Source organism: Penicillium taxi (genome assembly GCF_028828555.1).
Source record: "Penicillium taxi strain IBT 34144 chromosome Unknown utg000002l_segment0_segment0, whole genome shotgun sequence".
NCBI classification, from domain to species: domain Eukaryota; kingdom Fungi; phylum Ascomycota; class Eurotiomycetes; order Eurotiales; family Aspergillaceae; genus Penicillium; species Penicillium taxi.
Window position 1 is genome coordinate 1,654,431 of NW_026643204.1, and position 17,832 is coordinate 1,672,262.

Below are 17,832 nucleotides of genomic sequence, written 5' to 3' on the forward strand. Positions count from 1 at the left end.
ATGGCGACAGTCTTCCAAAAGAATTTCTTATGGTGTGGCTCTGCGTGGAATGGCTGGGAGAAAAGAAATAAAGGTCTGCAAATTCTCCGCTTGTGGGTTCGGTGGTGTACTAGTCCTAAATGGGACTAGCGATGCCCTAGAGAACGAGGTGGATGACTCAGTAACTATCACGTGATATTCACTCAGTAGTAAGATCAACTTCAATGCTAACATCTATATAGTATTTAACTGTAATTTACTTTTGTGATCTCGAAGCCCATCATTTTGTATAAATCGCTCTACACTGACATTCTCAATAACAGTCTCTGCAGTAATGCTGACTCGTGATGCTCCACATACTCCAGCTTCTGTGTGTGTTAAAGCTGCGAGAATCATCGCTTTCAGTAGCCGGCGCCCATGCCCCTTCTGCCGGGCTTGAGACGAAAAAAATATGCTCACCAACAAATAGACGAGACGGGTACTACTGAGATCATTTGTATCTGGGACTTCTGGAGGTATGTGGAGCCTGTGTCTTTGAAGAAGATATCTCTGGGTTTCGCGGGCCTCCACGGGCCTCCGCGGTACCCGTATTGTCCTCTAGAAACAGCCATGAGCCCAGGACCGTGACAAGTTCCACCCACTCTTGGTTTAATAGACAGTGGAGCGACTAGCCGTGCCAGTGTATTTTCACCCTAGTTCGGATTTTGCCACGGAGATAAAGGTCTTCCTCGTTGGACTCTGGATTCTCGATTGCTATTGTTGATCCGGGAACATGGATTTAACCTCTTATGGTGATGAAAACCACTTTGGGTTTGTTTGCAGAGCATAGAGTGCGAGCTTCTTGAGACGCTTTGCTATCTCATCTAGCTACTCTGGGGCAGGAAGCTCTTGGTCCGGAGTGTGGAGCCATAAATGGGGTAATGAACTGTGGGGTATTAGATCGAGAGACGAGGATCTTGGTTCACGATCCTGATATCGGCGGAGAGAGGTAGATGTAGAAGCCGAGCAGTTGTTCTCCATATGTCTATCTAGGTAGGGACCTGTAAATCAACAATCACTCTTCTATCACAAGGGCTAACAAAACATCAAACTTTGGAGTATACTGACACGGATCTGGACTTTGATCTGGACTTTTATTTGATGTTCTGGGCTGGGAACCTCTAGGGCTTAGAGCTCACCGCTTGCTCAAGTGCAGGAAATAGTATAAATGAGGTCACATGTACCTAGGAACAGTTACCAGTAAGGGCTTGCCAGGGTAGTCTATTCAACGGTAACATTCTCACCGCTCATTCCATCCATTCATGGATGACAGGGACATGGATTGCAAGGTCTTAATAACTGCTCTGTGCAGTAAAAACCTACTAAAGAAGGTAGATATGCCCCAGTTGGCCGGTGCTCTAACTATCAAATGTTGGATGTTGTAGTTGTATCTACCTCGGGACCTCGGAAGGTATCTAGGTAGGTATGAGACTGGGGTGTATGGAGTCATGAAGATAGGGTAGTGTGCTAGAGCTTTAGCATCAGTGTCAATGCTTTTAGCGAGATCTCCTCCGAATCAGTTCTTTGTTTTTATCATAGTCAAAATTGAGACAAATTAAAAACCGGCAATTGTCAATGGTTTTGGCCGTATTGGAAGTGCCGAAGCCATCCAACGTTGGAGTAGTCACATTTGTAATCACATTTGAGGAAGTACATTTATAATTCCTATACTCAGGCTCTTCCTGTGTCGATGAGTTACGAGTACAAATGGTCCATACTTATAGAAAAGGATGTAAAGATGGATACCTCGTGATAGAAGTGTCGTGATATAGGTAATGAATTGGTCAATGCATAAGATAACAATGTAGTCGGCAAGTATGTAGTATTGGTGGCAGTCATCATACTTACCTAGATAGACAACTGGACATATAACATGCTATGATAGTAAAGAATATCATAGTAAAGAATACCTATAAACACTACAAGAACTATACACCGTATAGTATGGTAATGTAATTAAGGCGATAAGTCGACCCTATCAGAACAATACAGGAGTTTCGCCTTCAGTGTTCGCCTCCGGTATTTCAAATACGAGTCAACGTGTCCTCTTTCTGTTGCAAGTTGAATATCTCCGTTGCCTAGATTTTACCATAATAGATTCATATATAGAATTGAGATCGGGCTGAAATAGGTGTTCTCTTACGCCTATATAATATATTTGTCTACCTGAAAAGCGACCAGTACGAGTGCACAGCCTTTGCCCACCCGTCGCCCTACCGTATTTTCTGTAATCACAAACACAGACACCAACTTTCAACTTTCCCCTTCCTCTCACTCCCTACTTGGATCCTCCTTCAACTTTACAACCAAGTTCTAATTATTTAACGTAAAGTGAGTTGTTGTCGATCATCCCTTCCGCAATCACTACATCTCGCCCCTGACCCGGTCCTAATCCGTCCACAACACGTTTTCCATCTTCCCCTCCGCCTTTCTCCTCCTTAATTCCCCCCTCCCTTCAACTCTAACATCAACCCACTTTCAGGTCTTTGAGATAACCGAAAACATGGGTATCGCATTCTCCAAGATTTTTGATCGGCTATGGGGCAAGAAGGAGATGCGTATTTTGATGGTTGGTCTTGACGCCGCCGGAAAGACCACCATCCTGTACAAGCTCAAGCTCGGTGAAATTGTCACCACCATCCCCACCATCGGTCAGTTTGATTTCGCCCATATATTCCGACTTCAGAAATAAGAGATCAAGGGCTGACTCTGCGTAATTGCAGGCTTTAACGTTGAGACTGTCGACTACAAGAACATTCAGTTCACCGTGTGGGATGTCGGTGGTCAGGACAAGATCCGTCCTCTGTGGCGCCACTACTTCCAGAACACCCAGGGTATCATTTTCGTGGTTGACAGCAACGATCGCGACCGTGTTGTCGAGGCACGTGACGAGTTGCAGCGCATGTTGAACGAGGACGAGCTCCGAGATGCCCTTCTCCTGGTTTTCGCCAACAAGCAAGATTTGCCGGTAGGAATTTCTCAGGATGATGACGATCTCGGTTTTGAATTTCCCCATACTGATCTTTATTTTTTTTTTTTCTCTAGAACGCCATGAGCCCCGCTGAGATCACCCAGCAGCTTGGCCTCCAGAGCCTCACTCGTCGTGCTTGGGTATGTGCATTGTTTCGATATATGCCCGTTGCAATTACTGATTTGACTTCTCCAATAGTTCATCCAATCTACCTGCGCTACCACTGGTGATGGTCTGTACGAGGGTCTTGAGTGGCTCGCCGATGCCCTCCGGAAGTCTGGCCGCGACTAAGCGGACTAACAGACTATAATATGCGATTTGGGGAGGTGGTTGTGTTCTTGAGTGCGTGCGTGTGTGCGTGTATGTAGCAGGGCAAGAGAAATACCACGGGAAATCTGCGAATCTGCGATGGATGGGGAGTTCTTCATGGAGTCCCTCCGAAAAGGAGGATTTACTGTTATGTTCACTCCACGGTTTCTATTTCTCTTCGCTATGCTATTAGCCTCATCTGTTCTTATTCTGGCGCCACGTCAAAATTGCTGGTTCTCCTTTTTTTTCTCCTCTTCTGTGTTTTGGAATTTGTATACATTGTAAAGCAAAAAAACGATTGCAGTAAAAAGCATGTACTAAACTAGTATAAGAAGACAGGGATTATCAGCCAAAATTAGAAAACCAAGCAATCCCGTCTGACATGGTAATTTCCGAGTTCTGGACTTGGGCCCGCTCCTCGCTTCTCCTCTTTTATCTTTTTATACCTTCTTGTATCCGCTCTTTTTCCCTGACACTAGCTCTATTTGATATCCGCTGAGTCCTCATTGGCTCTTCTAATGAAACTGTTCGTGTTTTAGGTCGCAAACTGCGTCTTAATTGCCTGGTCGACGATCTGCGACGATCTGTGACACCAAATCAAACCGATCATCGTTCCCTTCTGCATCTCTTCCCCTTTCTCATCTCTCTCATATTGAGCAGCCTTATTAATTCTCTGGAATTAAATGGGTTGTTGACTTGACCACATTCAACCCTTCTCTGTCAATGTTGACTTGTTGCCACCATGACAGTACAGGTGAGGAGATCCTCCGCGGCATATAGCAAACCATCGCCCTATGCAGCCCGTATACAAGAAAACGATCTAGAAAAACAGCCTCATCGACCTCAAAATCCCCACAAGCGCAGTGACGATGACTCGGATAGTGGCCCTGAATACTCCTCCACATCTTACCCGCCTCTCATGGGCGGGAATCTCCGTCGCAGTCGCGGGGGAACAACAGGTGTGGGTTATGGGTACCGAGTGCCTCAGCGGATCATGCGATGGCTCTGTTTCGCTCTCTTTGTCTCGCTGGTGATTTTCATCTTGACCCTCTTCCGATTCACTATCTCCTCCTCCGTCTCACAGGTCACTGCCGAGCTACCCAAGGTCGTTTCTAAACCACCGCAGTGGGAGAGTTTCCCTTTCCTTACACGTTACCATGGTGGCTTGAAAAGCCTCGTGTCGCGCGACCAAAATGTACCCGAATACCCCGGAGACGGAGCAGAATTAGTACTTGGGTTACCGACAGAGGACAATGCGGCCAAGGGTGCGGCCAAGGATGTGGACAAAGATGCCAATCATCTGGTCTCGCGTGACCCGAAGCCCTCTCTGACTAGCTCCGTCTTCAACCCTTACCCAGACTACAACTCCCCGGATTATATACAAAAGTATGGCGAGAAGCGCGAATGCTTCCTCGACGAAGGAAACACGCAGCGCGTCCCGCCAGTCCAATCCTACCATGGAGTACCAAAAGGGTTCCCGGACCCCGTGACGGGCTCGAATGAAATGCTTGGGATTCGCAACGATATGTGTTTTGACCGCTTTGGTCGCCTTGGTCCGTATGGATTGGGATACGGCGTCAAGAAGGGTGGTATTGGCGCCGGTATGGAAGGTCATCGGGATGGTGCGGAGAGTGTTTGGGAACATCTTCCTCCCGTAGATTACCGCCAGGTCGAATGGGCGGGCGTTCAAGAGCGCTGTATCTCTGCAAATCGTCATCGCTTCAGTAACGATTCCCAGCCGCGCCTGAACCGGTTCGTTACAATGCAGGTGGGTTCTCCCAAGGTTGAAATTCCCCAGGTCGAGGACAATCAGCTGCAGCCGAAGCCTCAGCTTGGGGTTGATCGCCTTCCTAGGACTGCGCTGGTCATTCGCACATGGCACGATTTTAACTACACGCCCGAAGATATCATGTACCTGCGCTCGGTGATTACAGAGCTTTCCGTGGCATCTGGCGGTGAATACACAGTTCATTTCCTTATCCATGTCAAGAACAATGACCTTCAAATCTGGTCAGATGACGAGACTTATGAGAGTGTTCTAAACGATGCCCTGCCAGCGGAGTTCCGTGGAATGGGAACTCTCTGGTCGGAGGCGCAGATGTGTTTGATGTACCCTGGGCTGGAGGAGACTTTCGCCCGAGGATTGCCCATTCACGGTGTTTACCGTAGTACCTATATGCCTCTTCAGTACTTCGCCTATCAGCACCCGGAGTACGATTTCTTTTGGAATTGGGAAATGGATGCGCGCTATACTGGTCACTGGTACCATCTATTCGATAAGGTGGGCGACTGGGCCAAAAAGCAGCCCCGAAAAGGTCTCTGGGAGCGCAACGCTCGCTTCTATGTTCCGTCGGTGCACGGGACTTGGGACGACTTCAGGCAAATGGTTCGGGTGCAGACTGAGATTGGGACCAACAGTCCGAACAATTTGTTCAGTGGTGTGAAGCCCAAAGGGGCACCAGAGAGCGGCGAGCGGACTAACGGGATCCACCAACAGGGTGACAAGTTTATATGGGGTCCTGATCGTCCTGCCGAGCCGGATATTTTCGAGGTTGAAGGCGAAGGTATCCCTCCAACGACTATGGATAAAGACCAGTACACGTGGGGTGTAGGCGAGGACGCGGACTTGGTCGTTTTTAACCCTCTATACGACCCAGAGGGCACCACCTGGCTGCTCCGCGACGACGTCACTGGATACAACAAGGATAAAGACATGCCGCCACGACGAACTGCGATCATCACAGCTTCGCGGCTCTCACGCAAGCTCCTCACTACCATGCACCGCGAGACGGCCCTACGCCATCACAGCATGTTTTCCGAGATGTGGCCGGCAACCACCGCGCTTCACCACGGCTTCAAGGCCGTCTATGCGCCGCACGCCGTCTACGTTGACCGCCGTTGGCCGACCAAATATTTCGAGTCTGTCTTCAATGCCGGCCGTAACGGGGCTTCCGGTGGAGCTCGCACCTCCGTATTCGGAGACCGTGAGCACAATTTTAAAGGAACGACCTGGTTTTACTCTGCTGGCTTTTCTCCTAACATCTGGCGCCGCTGGCTCGGGCTTCGTGTGGATAATGACGGGGGCGAACAGGAAGAATTGGCCGGCGAGGGCCGTATGTGTCTGCCTCCTATGCTCCTTCATCCAGTCAAGGATATAAGGATGGTTATTGATGATGGGGAACATGCAGAAGATCGGTGATTTTATCTTCCTGACTCTACTCAACGGCCTTACGACAGATACTTTCCATTCTCTTCCCTTTTTTTTTTTTTTTTTTTTTTTGCAAGTCCGTTTCCCATCTATGACATCTTACTGTTCTGCATTTTTGGATAGCTGGTGATTAACGGGCATGGTTGCATTACTTATTCCTGTATAATGTCTCTTAATCCCCCCCCCAGCGATGTAACGTCCTCAACTTGTTTTTGATTTTTGATTCTTGTTTTGCGTCTGACTGTCATATCAAAAGGCGTTTTCTTGTGTTGGGATGGTCTGGAAAAATCGGGCCATGGCTTCATGATGCATTTTTTGACGCGCCGATGTTTTTCTTCTTTTCTTTTTCTTTTTGGGTCCAGTCTTTTAGGTCTCTAGACTGTGAGATCCAACTCACTTTTCGTTTATAATTCATATCTCCCCTACCAAGGTTTCTCTATCAAGGTTGTTCAGTCTATACAAATCACGAATCCGTTGATATTCCTATTTATCAATTTGTAAGTTCGGAATCAGATCTATGTACAGCGATGCTCTGGACTTCTAACAGAAAACAGAAAACACAAAGCTCCAAAACCCCTCTAGTTACCAGTTCTAGACCAGAAAAGAAGAAAAGAAGAAGAGAAACGACCACTTTAAACAACCTTGAATTCAAGCCTGACAAAGCCTCGACACTTTCGAAAACTGTTCACACGAATCCGGCAGTGGATATCTCTCCAAGAGCTTCACAGGCACGAAGCAAATATTACACTCATATACCCCATCAACATCATCAACAAACGAAAGACAAGTAACACAAATCCGATGCCCACACTTCGAAAGCAGTATGTCAGCCACATCCCCGTCAACAACACAACTATGACAAAAGTGCGAAGGGAACTGCACGTAAGGATCCAGCATACGCCGCTCAATCTCGCCAGCAAGCTCCTTCCCCTTCTCAACACGGGCACGAATCAGCCGGACTCTCGTCTTGAGTTTCTCCAGCGCGTCCCGATTGTACGGGCTATGTCTGTGATCTCTGTCTTGTTGCCTCGTTCGCGGTTTTTGGAGCGAGGGAACCTGCTCCATAAAGATTACTGGACGGAAGCGTTGAGAGGCTGGTGTGTCTTGCATGCATTTTTGCTCGAGTTGCCAGCGGCGCCGGACTTGGCGGTTTAGAAGGACTGTGAAATAGATTCGAAGGACTTGCCAGGCGCGCCATTCGGCTATTGGGTCGAGGATGAGTGGAGATGTTGGCATGATGCCCTTTGGGGGGAGAGTAGACTTGAGATGAGACTGGGCTAGCTATGTGTATACATCCCCAGGTTGGATTGGAATGGATGTAGGTAGATCCCGAGGTCTTTTAGCGTGGACGCCTTTTCCTAAGGGCTCCCAATTCGAGGATGGTTAGGGTTAATTCTGTGAATGCATCCTTGGACTATGGCTTTAAATAACAGCACGACAGAAAAAAAAGACTGCCAAAAAAAGAAGCTAGAGCCGAATGCGTTCGGCCGAGGCGTTGTGGCGTCCCCAAGGTGCCGCTTTCCGAAATGAGAGCTCGTCCCAAAGTCTGGGGTAGATGCTATATAAGTCTTAATTGGTTACTTGAATTAGAGATTAGGTAAACGATGGGGAAGTCCCGTGGAACTCCCTTCATTTGATATATCCAAGTGAGCCCTGGTTATGGATTTATTGCCACGAGTAGGAATGCCCGGCCGGTCGGTGTTCGTGATATGCCCGAACACTTCCTATTTTGGCTTCGTGCATGATCTAACGGCTTAGTCCGATATCAGATTATTTTCCCCATCTTGACTTGGTTTCTTGGGTTCTTGGGTTCTTTGGTTCCCGACGAATTGTTGGGGATATTGAATTGAGGTAGTAATATGTGTGCGAGAGTACCTAGGTATCTTGCTTAGAGAGCCTTGAAACCGTGAAATGAGCTTAAGACGAACTGTGGAAGAAATCTTTGTTCGTACGCCCGGAGCTACCGATTTATGTACAAAGTATATTACACAATGATAGCGCCTAAGTGGGTATAGGCGGTAGCCAATCATATACCATCCGCCTTTATGGGCACGAGACTGCTTCGATACCTCAAACAAAAACTGTGAATCCTGCTAAAAAAAATACGCTTGAATATTAACCTGATACGTATTTTGGACCAATCGCTTCTTTATGTCGATAAAATGCTGCCATAAACGTCTAATATAACTGATAACTGATCACTAGGGGTATTTTGTTCATTGAAAGAACCGAGTAAGTAGGAGCAATAAGTAAATTCTAGCTAATGACCACTTTCACGATCTGTGAAAGTCAGGGGATTTCCATCGTTAGTAAGTATCTGTTCTAAATCATATCCGATCGCTAAGCCGTTACCCTGCTCCTGCGCCTCGCGAAAGTCTGGCGCATAGTCATCCACTAGATCGACTTCATCCTCCAAGATCTCTCTTAGATCTGTATCTTCATTACAAACAGTGCCAAGACAGAAAAAATCCAAACAATTCAACAATTCAATCCAGTCGAGGCTCAACTCGCGGGCGGGAAAAAAAATCCCTGGATCTCCAACTTGAGATAACATCCAAAATCAGCCATCGGACTATATAAGATGCAAGGAACTCGTAAATCCCAAGAAGCAGTAGAGATCCAAAACAAAAAGTACCTGCAACTGATAGTCGCACAGCAGAGACTGAATATATTCTAAGGGACAATGGCTGAGAACAGGACAATGCGAAGTCATCCATGAATGTTAGACCACAACTTCCACGTAATAGCGATAGGACATAATAGAATTTTCTTTTGCTCCAAGACGGCAGTGTGTGTCGTGATAATCGAGCCTTTTCAGAGAGCGCATGTTCAAGTATTGAAATAAGCAGGTTGACGTCGGATACAAGCAGTCGTTGGCTTGTTGGGTCAGCGACATACCCGGTTGGCTGTGTTTCTTGTGCCAACGCTGTCATAACATCGATATACATGATCATTCTCGAGTAGAACCCTGGATCAGTAGGTTCAACTGTAAGACGACACACATGCGCCGCATTTTCGTATGAAGGTGATCTCATGCATATCGTTTCATTGGTGAATGACCTGCAAGGCAGATATGTGAGTTCGATAGGGTCGGGGTAAGTTTCAACGTGACTGGCTAAATAACTGCGAAAGAAAGGTTCGAGATCCCTAGAAGCATGGGGTTATTAGCAAAAAGCAGCATAGAGCTAGATGGGAATGCACTTTACAATTCCATTTTAGTGATTGGACGGCCAACGCTACCATTTCGAACCGGAGGCTTCGTGTGCATCTTCATCGTTCCCATTAAGCGAATTTTCAGGGCTTTGAATATGATCACCAGGGTAGTGATCATCCCTGGGATTGTCCAGAAGAAGAGGAGCCTTGCCGCCTCAAAAGTATTCATTTTCGTCGGATCAACCGGTGGTCCATCACAAGTGAGGCGAGTTGCCATTCTCACTTCGCCTGATTCCTCCATTGTTGTCATGTTTGAAAATGAGGTGTTGGGCTTCCAGGAGCTCGGCTGCAGAGGGTCCATCATCCTGTTTGAAACCACACCGTCTACCTTTTCAAAAGGAGATGCGAAAATGTACTTGTGCCATTGTGCTTGATAGAAAGTAGAGCGAGGTGCTGATGGCAAAGAGCGCACCAACTTTAGTTCGTCCAAATACTCTTCGCTTGTCTCATCAGGCAGACTATGAGGTTTTTCTGAAACTCTGCTCACTCGCAATAAAATGTTCCGCTTTTCATAGTAGGAGTTGTTGATTTCCAGAATCACCGCGTCAAGTTCCCGGTTTTTATCGTAGAGATACCACCATGACACTACACTTCTGGACCATCCAAGAAACTGGGGAATGCCCAGTAGGTATGCGTACGGCCATTGTGAAGGATCCTCATTCTATGAAAGTTATCATAAAAAGCCCGAAAGAAACGCATAATATCAAATAGAGAGTTTCATACCTGAGAGAGCAGGTACTGATCCAACTTCTCCCGTAGAGATAGTCCATGGTCGCCTCGGTGAAGAAACCGTGTCGAGTCGACACTGAACCAGCAGCTCAAGTGGGAGAGAATTCGATTCCATTTCATCTCAAAATCTCCCGGAGGAAGAGAGACATCCAGAGAGCTATCATCGATGGCTAATAAGTTCCCAATGCGGCATCGAAGCCCAACAGGAACTCCTACCGCAAGATATCGGTTTCTGAACCGATCCTTTGTGGGGGTGAACCGCCTGTGATTAAAATTCACAGGAAATAAGAGAGGTTTTCCCAGAACCTCTTGACTCTCATCCGATAACGAAGTCAATTGACGACTGGCAAAAAGTACCTGTGCCAACATGAAGGAAAGAACCAAAAAGAGAGATATCAGTCCAACGCCAGCGACATTGATCCAAAATGATGGAATTTGTGCTTGGTAAGCAATATAGAGCAGTAGAACTGCTATGTCTTTGGTCACCATTTTGATGCGTAGTCTACAAATTCTTGACTCTCGATCCTTTCCACGGTTCTAAGGGTTGGTTAAATACCCCTCCCTAGGTCAGATAAACTCCAAGGCTGCAAACCATGTACCTCAACACTTTGAGAAGGAAATAAATTCGCTCCAATTCTCAAGAGTTTATTCCCGCAATATCGGCGTCTCCGAAACGCAAGATTGATAGAAAGGATTGTTTAGTGCGGATCCACCCGATATTTAAAATTTGACATATATGCTGGCTCCAGTTAGTACATGACTTTTATTTAATTCGGCCCCATACGGAGGGCAATATGTAAAGAGTGTTACTTTTGACAGTTCAGGGCTGGCTGAAGTGCAGTTAGATAAAGGTACACTGACGTGGACGCTAGGTAAAAACTTCGGAGTGAATCGTTTGATTTGTAGCTTAATTGCGCATCTCAACGGCTAAATTATACTACCTTTGTAAAAGATCGTGAAAGACTAACGAGAAATAGAATGGGCAAATCTTGGCGAGTCATTTTCATTGGTCACAATGCGAACTGTTTAGATCCTGCTTGCCGCATGTGGCTGATTACCTACAGCCTGTTAGAAATAGAAAGTCGGACAAGTTATTGCGGTGTAGAAGATTGGGCATGTATGTACGAGGGGTCGGGTCTTACAGGCAACTCTTCAAACAAATAGATCTTGCAAGGCTAGGATTGGGCAGTTCATGACGGTTTTTCGATGGAGCTCAGCTGGGAGTTCAATGGTGGCTTTTCTGAACCTTGAACGCAAAACCAAGAGTGGAATGTGTTGATGAAGTTGAAAAGACATAAGTACTAAGATTTACTACGCGTATGATGTTGTTTTCCTTTCAGACCGATCTATTGAACCGTCATACGGTTGATGAATCAACACACATGAATTTATGCCACAATGAAACCTGCTTCTAAACTCCCATGCCAGGTTATTATTGTGGGGGGTGGTGTATCCGGCATAGCAATGGCTTGCCAGCTCAAGAACATGCTCAATTTGAACGATTTCTGCATCTACGATCGTCAGAAGGGACTAGGAGGAACCTGGTTGGCGAATACATGTGTGTTCAACAACCAAAATTTTAGATGGAAAAGGCTAATATCTTGATGTATTAGATCCAGGATGTGCTGTGGATATTCCAGGGCTTTGTTACAGCTTCTCCTTCGCCCCAAATCCTGATTTTACCCAAGTTTTCCCACCCCAAGCAGAAATTCTTGAGTACTTAACTTCTGTGATCGAGCGGTATAGTGTGAACAATCATTTCACAGGAGGACAGGAATGGGTTAGGGCCATTTGGCGAGAAAAGACAAAGACATGGCTTGCCGCTTTCCAAGACATCACGACCGGAGAATTTTTCACCCAAGAATGCCAGATTTTGATTTCTGCAGTTGGCGGCCTTGTTAATCCACAAGAATTTAAAATGCCCGGTGTTGAGCGTTTCCAAGGAGAAATCATACACACGGCCAGATGGAATCACGATGTCGATCTTACAAATAAGAAAGTGGCAGTCATCGGTAATGGAGGTAAAGCCAGTCTTTGTTTTATTTCCTTAATTTACATTATAAATGCTAATTGTAGAGATCCCCAGCATCCGCTATTCAGTTGGTTCCGGCTATTTTCGAACAGGTAAAATCTGTCACACAGTTTATGAAGGTCAGTATATGCTAAAAAGTCTTGGACGATTTGGCCTAGGCAAATATTGAAACACTTTCTAGACTCCCCATCATATTGTCCACGGATCCAATTATAGCATTTCTCCTGAGTGGAGAGATATATTCCGACAAATTCCCATACTGCTCTATCTAATTCGCCTCAGTCTTTTCCTTTACATGGAACTGACGTGGTTGGTATTCCAAAACAATCAGCTTGGGAGGGTGACGCGTGCTTCTATCGAGAAACAGAGCCGGCAATATGTTCAAGAAACAGCACCAGGTAGAAAAAGCAACATCAAACTGATTCCTTTCAAGGACAAAATTGATCAATTTTCACAGAACATTATTGGAACTTGTTGATTCCAACTTATAAATTTGGTTGCAAAGTAAGTCATCAAATTCAGCAGCCTTCAATGACCCAACTGCCTAAGGCAACTCATGCTGACTGCATGCCAGAGAAGAGTCTTCGATCGTGGATACCTTAACATCCTCAAGTCGAATAAGATTCGGCTAACCAACAATTCAATTGCGGAAATTACTACGGATGCCATATTAACAAATTGTGGAGAGAAAATATATGTTGACGCAATTGTAAGTATCCATGGATACTGCCAGATGGGATCAAAGCGAAGCACTGACAGTATCAAAGCTTTTAGCCAATGGCTTTTCCCTCACGCATTACAATGTCGAGCTGAGAGGTCGAAATGGCAAAGCACGGGAGCAGCATTGGAAAGAGCATGGTCACAAGGTCACTTTCAAATCGATTGCGATGCACGAGTTTCCAAATTTCTTTTATATTCTCGGGCCTAATTCTGGTCGGCTGTATACGTCAGCTGTTGATATCATCGAAAGGTATGTTTTTCTATCAAAGCTATATATAGCTTTCAGCTCCAGGATACTGATTACGAGGGAATAGTCAGGTAAAGATGGTTATCAAGATAATCACACCCATTATCCTATATCAGTGCTCATCTGTTGAGGTGAAAGAAAGCAGCGAGGAAAGATTCGACAAGAAACTTCACCAGGCTATTGATAGGACAGTGAATAGTGAAAGTTGTGGTAGTGTAAGTTTTAGCCTCATTACCCCAAGTTTCTCATAGGCTTTGGCCAAATAAATTCGGAATGTAAATTACTGACTTCATCGGCATACACAGTATTTCATTGATGGAGAGACAAACAAAAATTGGTTTGTGTATCCTTGGAACTCATTTCATCTTTGGTTATCGACAATCTGGGAAACGTCTGAGGACTGGGAATATCAAGGTAAAAATTGACACTACAACATAACTCTGTTTTCTATGAAAAGCTAGTAGTTACAGAATAATGCCAAATTCTAGTATAAAAATGCGTATTTAACTCAGTAGAATTGAACTTAAAGTGAGAGCGCTAACCCTACGTTTCTTGTACCAAGTAACTATAACCACAATAAAGCCAGTAGACTTCAAATAGGCTATAGCGAGATGAATTGTGATCTATTGCACACCATTAGACCTATGAGCTCCTATTACTTATGAATGATGAGAATCATAACTAGTTACTTGAATTCTGCATAAGTGGTGTCCATCTGGCCATAAGACTAAAACGGCAAAACTGTGCGCCAGTATTGCGCTAGGTGGGTCTTTATACAAGTTCGTCCACTCAATCTCCGCTGATTGAATGAATAGAATTGGGGGCCAAAAGATACCGCCTAGTTGGCGCCAAGCTGCTAGCTGAACTGAGGGCCAACATGACCTGGGATGACTTATCCTATTAATCCTCACACATATCGTAACTATAATCCAAATATGTGATTGGGGTGTAAGCATTAATGTGTATGTGCTGCTACCATTATATTCCAAACATCATTATCGTTCTTCTTTCGCCGATCCCAGTGTCTATCAGATTACATCATGCCAGGTGTTCCATATAGTAAAGCTTGCGACGCTTGCCGAAAAGTAAAAAAAAAGGTAGGTTCCGAGGGTTGAGAGTTTCTAGACAAGCCTAGTGCGTTTCTAAATTATGCATAACATAGTGTGACGAATTACAGCCCTGCTCGCGATGCACACGGCTCCAGTTACCTTGCGCTGGGAGCGGCCAGCGCCGTTTTAAATTCAAAAATACTGAGTGGAGGCAGACCAAGTCTAGCAGCACCCGGGCAGATGGATCAAAGCAAGTCGTAAATCTACCTATGTCGCAGAATCCAACCAATCCGCTTCTAGCTCGTTTCATCAACATTTCCGGAGTAAGCGATATCCGCTTTGATATCTCCTACTATGGGGAATTTCTCAAGGATCTTCCCAGGAGATTTGGACATAGCGCTGTGCTGGATGCTGCTGCGAAGGCTTTAGTCTCTTCCTATCCATACTTCTGCGGAAGAGAGGTACCGCGTGATGTGTTAGTATTGCATGGAAAGTCCTTGAGGGTGCTGCGAGAAAGCTTGGACGATCCAGTTCAGGCTCGATCTCCCAACACACTTTGTGCAGTTTATCTCATCTCAATTTGTCAGGTATAATAGCCCCACTTGGGTATTTTTAGTATTTTTTTTCGCTGATTTCGGGGTTAGGACTGGATTTCCAAGTCTGAAAAGCAATATTCATGCCATGGTGAAGCCATTGCGCATCTCCTCCGCATTGTAGACTTGAAAAAATGCACTGGTGAATTTGAAAAACGTTTGATCATCACCGCGAGCGTGCTTGTGGTAAGTGGTCCAAGTTGTGTTATTCTGCATGGTTCCCTCACTAATCGCGTATGATAGGTTCTGGAAAGATGGCCTAAACCTCGACTGCAAATGACCCCCAAATTCTGGGGTGACGTGTCGGCTCTCATTAAACAAAGCTTTCCTATTCGACAGAGCGACAACATACCACGACCTACAATAAGCATAATGTCGATTCTAAAATTCGAAGAGTACCTACGCAACCCATATCCTCATATTGCTGATATCACATCCGCCTATGAAAAACTTCGGGACGATGAATACAGGATCAGTAAGTATTTAGATCAGTGTGGCCCCATCGACAAAGCCGGGTTTTCGTCGTTTGAAGTTGTTCAACTATCCGGCTATCGAGCTGCCTATGATGTGGTCATTGCTCTGGCAGTCGTTCTCAATAATATTCTCCGCGCATTTGATCCTACCAACGCCACCCTTGCCGGAGATTCAGCTTTCTTATGCGAGAAAACCCTTGCTGAGGCGGAACTGGCATTCCACTATCGCCCCCTCGGTGCAGCGCATGTAATACCATGTCTTGCGATTGCTTTGGCTTTTGCAGAAGACCCACACCAGATGAGCCGTATTGAATGCGTTTTATCTGAATATCAGACTTACTATGGAGAAGGTCAATGGAAAAAGCTTGCCATTTGGTTAAGAGCAGTACTTCAGTGTCATCGCGGGCAAGGAGGATCCCTGGCTTCTACCAATGTCGACCCCTCAGTCTTTGTAGTACCTGGAGCTTTCTGTATGATGCTATTGAAGGCTTTTGGAAACATGGTTGGTGCATCAGTCCACCTGGATTCGAGGCTGTTAGCTCCAAGGTAATGAGAACTACATAGGTACGATATTGCAATTTGAAACAGTACATATGTATCTAAATATGTAAATAAACAGTTACCTAGGGGGTTGAACCGCATAGGGATTGAGAGAAGGGACATGAAAATGCCACAAAAAATATACGTTTTGTATTCAAAAGGGAAGCCAAGCCGTCGAAAGAATGTTAGGTCTTGATCCATCAGATTAGGTACCTAGGTACTGTCTTTGAGGGCCATGCAGATAGCTCTAGATTAGAATAAGCACTATCATAATATAGAATATTGTATCCACCGAAATAAAAGGAGAGGAGCAAGTGCTGCTATTTGCAATCCCAGCGATGAATTTCCGTAGCGATCGTAGCGATGTTGAACTCTCAACTGGGCTATTCTCGATGATACCGTACAGTGAAAATCTTGAGGCCGAGTGTTTGTTTTTGTGCGTTCTTGCAGTACAACAAGCACGGCATTGACCCGACTCGGTATGATTTGGGTGAATCCATGGATGCCATGTACCATGACGTTTGTGTGTAGATCAAGGGTGACAATGGCATCATGTGCTTGATCAAAAAGCGCGGGTACCGCCGACATGCGGGGTTCAAAGTGCAAAAGTCGAAAAAGTCGACCTTACCACAATAAGGGTATGAATTTAAACAACTTCCAAGGTCTTTATCAAGAAACTTGCTTGAGCCATTCAGTCACCTGAATATCAGACGTGCATTGATTAGGTCGATATGCCTCCTTGACTCTCTGCTCTGTTACGAAGTTTTCCATATTTCTTTGTGTCAATGGCATCATATATCGGTTCTTTTTACGCAAAAGATCCCTTTCAGCAAGTGCAGAAGGAGACAATTTCGATAAAGTGTGGCGGATGCGATTAATGCCCCCATTTGAAAAAGAATGGAGTTGAGGTGGACCAAATGGGTTTTCGTTCTTCCAAGGTCCTTCTGAAATGATGGATTTGGGGTTTTTGGCACGAAACCGAGATTTAGACATGATGGGAAGTGGCAGAGTTGAATATTGAAGGACGATTGAAATCAAAACATTGTAAGGTTTAAGGAGAAAATGGAGGAGAAGACCCAAATAAACTATCCACGGGTCTCGGGTCTAACCATGCTACTCAGCGAACCAGAAGGCAGATTGTCGGCCCAAATTACGTGGTAGATGGATACGCTAGTCTATATATAGAAGTGGATATCTTCCGACGAATTACCGATTCAACTTTCTACAAGTATCTCAATAGCCTCCGATCCAGTGATCCAGCTTTTAAGTGGAAACTCGAAAATTGCTCTTTTCATTCCACCTGAGAATTCATATTCAACATTTTCAAGAAGCCTATCTTTGATCAGTCGTTGGTTAGCAGGCCAGGTTCTTAACATTGTATAACCTGGTAGCTAAGGAAAGCCGGTGTGCTCAGTGTAAAGAACACGAGGAGTGTGAATTCACAGGGAGGTTGAACAAATAATACCATTTTCTTACTTAGAATATGTAGGAGGATGCAAAACCCTCTCCACTCATCCATATACTAAAGGTTAATCTGTTCAGCCCAGCCGTTCGTTCCACCGCCACCAAGAATTTTTGTTTATCATTCCTGAGTTTCCCTGCTCTGTATACTCATCAGCTCATTCGGCTCATCACACTCGTCGAAATCTGCGTCATTCTGGACATGTGGAATTCAATTCTAGTTCATCGAATTTTGCTGTTAACTTCCGCTTCATATGAGACATTTTCCA

At 45.3% G+C, this 17,832-nt stretch overlaps 7 protein-coding genes across 7 annotated transcripts; 5 read left to right on the plus strand and 2 right to left on the minus strand.

The window, feature by feature from the left end:
* Positions 1-2,521: 2,521 nt before the first annotated feature.
* Positions 2,522-3,280, plus strand: arfA (putative ADP-ribosylation factor; the record flags this gene model as incomplete). The annotated part of the gene is made up of 4 exons (XM_057205219.1): positions 2,522-2,669; positions 2,742-2,986; positions 3,064-3,129; positions 3,188-3,280. The coding sequence occupies 4 exons, from the start codon at positions 2,522-2,524 to the stop codon at positions 3,278-3,280; spliced, it is 552 nt and encodes a 183-aa protein (XP_057065826.1).
* Positions 3,281-4,040: 760 nt separating this feature from the next.
* N7495_002551 (DUF3405 domain-containing protein) lies at positions 4,041-6,497 on the plus strand (the record flags this gene model as incomplete). The annotated part of the gene is made up of 1 exon (XM_057205220.1): positions 4,041-6,497. One exon carries the CDS (start codon positions 4,041-4,043, stop codon positions 6,495-6,497), a length of 2,457 nt encoding a protein of 818 aa, XP_057065827.1.
* Positions 6,498-7,154: 657 nt separating this feature from the next.
* N7495_002552 (uncharacterized protein) lies at positions 7,155-7,742 on the minus strand (the record flags this gene model as incomplete). The annotated part of the gene is made up of 1 exon (XM_057205221.1): positions 7,155-7,742. One exon carries the CDS (start codon positions 7,740-7,742, stop codon positions 7,155-7,157), a length of 588 nt encoding a protein of 195 aa, XP_057065828.1.
* Positions 7,743-8,992: 1,250 nt separating this feature from the next.
* On the minus strand, positions 8,993-10,937 carry N7495_002553 (uncharacterized protein; the record flags this gene model as incomplete). The annotated part of the gene is made up of 3 exons (XM_057205222.1): positions 8,993-9,653; positions 9,713-10,380; positions 10,443-10,937. The coding sequence occupies 3 exons, from the start codon at positions 10,935-10,937 to the stop codon at positions 8,993-8,995; spliced, it is 1,824 nt and encodes a 607-aa protein (XP_057065829.1).
* A 909-nt stretch (positions 10,938-11,846) lies between these two features.
* Positions 11,847-13,514, plus strand: N7495_002554 (flavin-containing monooxygenase; the record flags this gene model as incomplete). Its single annotated transcript, XM_057205223.1, has 7 exons — positions 11,847-12,006; positions 12,062-12,469; positions 12,535-12,599; positions 12,662-12,878; positions 12,938-12,984; positions 13,055-13,189; positions 13,248-13,514. The coding sequence occupies 7 exons, from the start codon at positions 11,847-11,849 to the stop codon at positions 13,512-13,514; spliced, it is 1,299 nt and encodes a 432-aa protein (XP_057065830.1).
* Positions 13,515-13,524: 10 nt separating this feature from the next.
* N7495_002555 (FAD/NAD(P)-binding domain-containing protein) lies at positions 13,525-13,872 on the plus strand (the record flags this gene model as incomplete). Its single annotated transcript, XM_057205224.1, has 2 exons — positions 13,525-13,662; positions 13,753-13,872. The coding sequence occupies 2 exons, from the start codon at positions 13,525-13,527 to the stop codon at positions 13,870-13,872; spliced, it is 258 nt and encodes an 85-aa protein (XP_057065831.1).
* A 615-nt stretch (positions 13,873-14,487) lies between these two features.
* On the plus strand, positions 14,488-16,112 carry N7495_002556 (Zn(II)2Cys6 transcription factor domain-containing protein; the record flags this gene model as incomplete). The annotated part of the gene is made up of 4 exons (XM_057205225.1): positions 14,488-14,544; positions 14,610-15,083; positions 15,141-15,275; positions 15,333-16,112. 4 exons carry the CDS (start codon positions 14,488-14,490, stop codon positions 16,110-16,112), a joined length of 1,446 nt encoding a protein of 481 aa, XP_057065832.1.
* Positions 16,113-17,832: the final 1,720 nt, after the last annotated feature.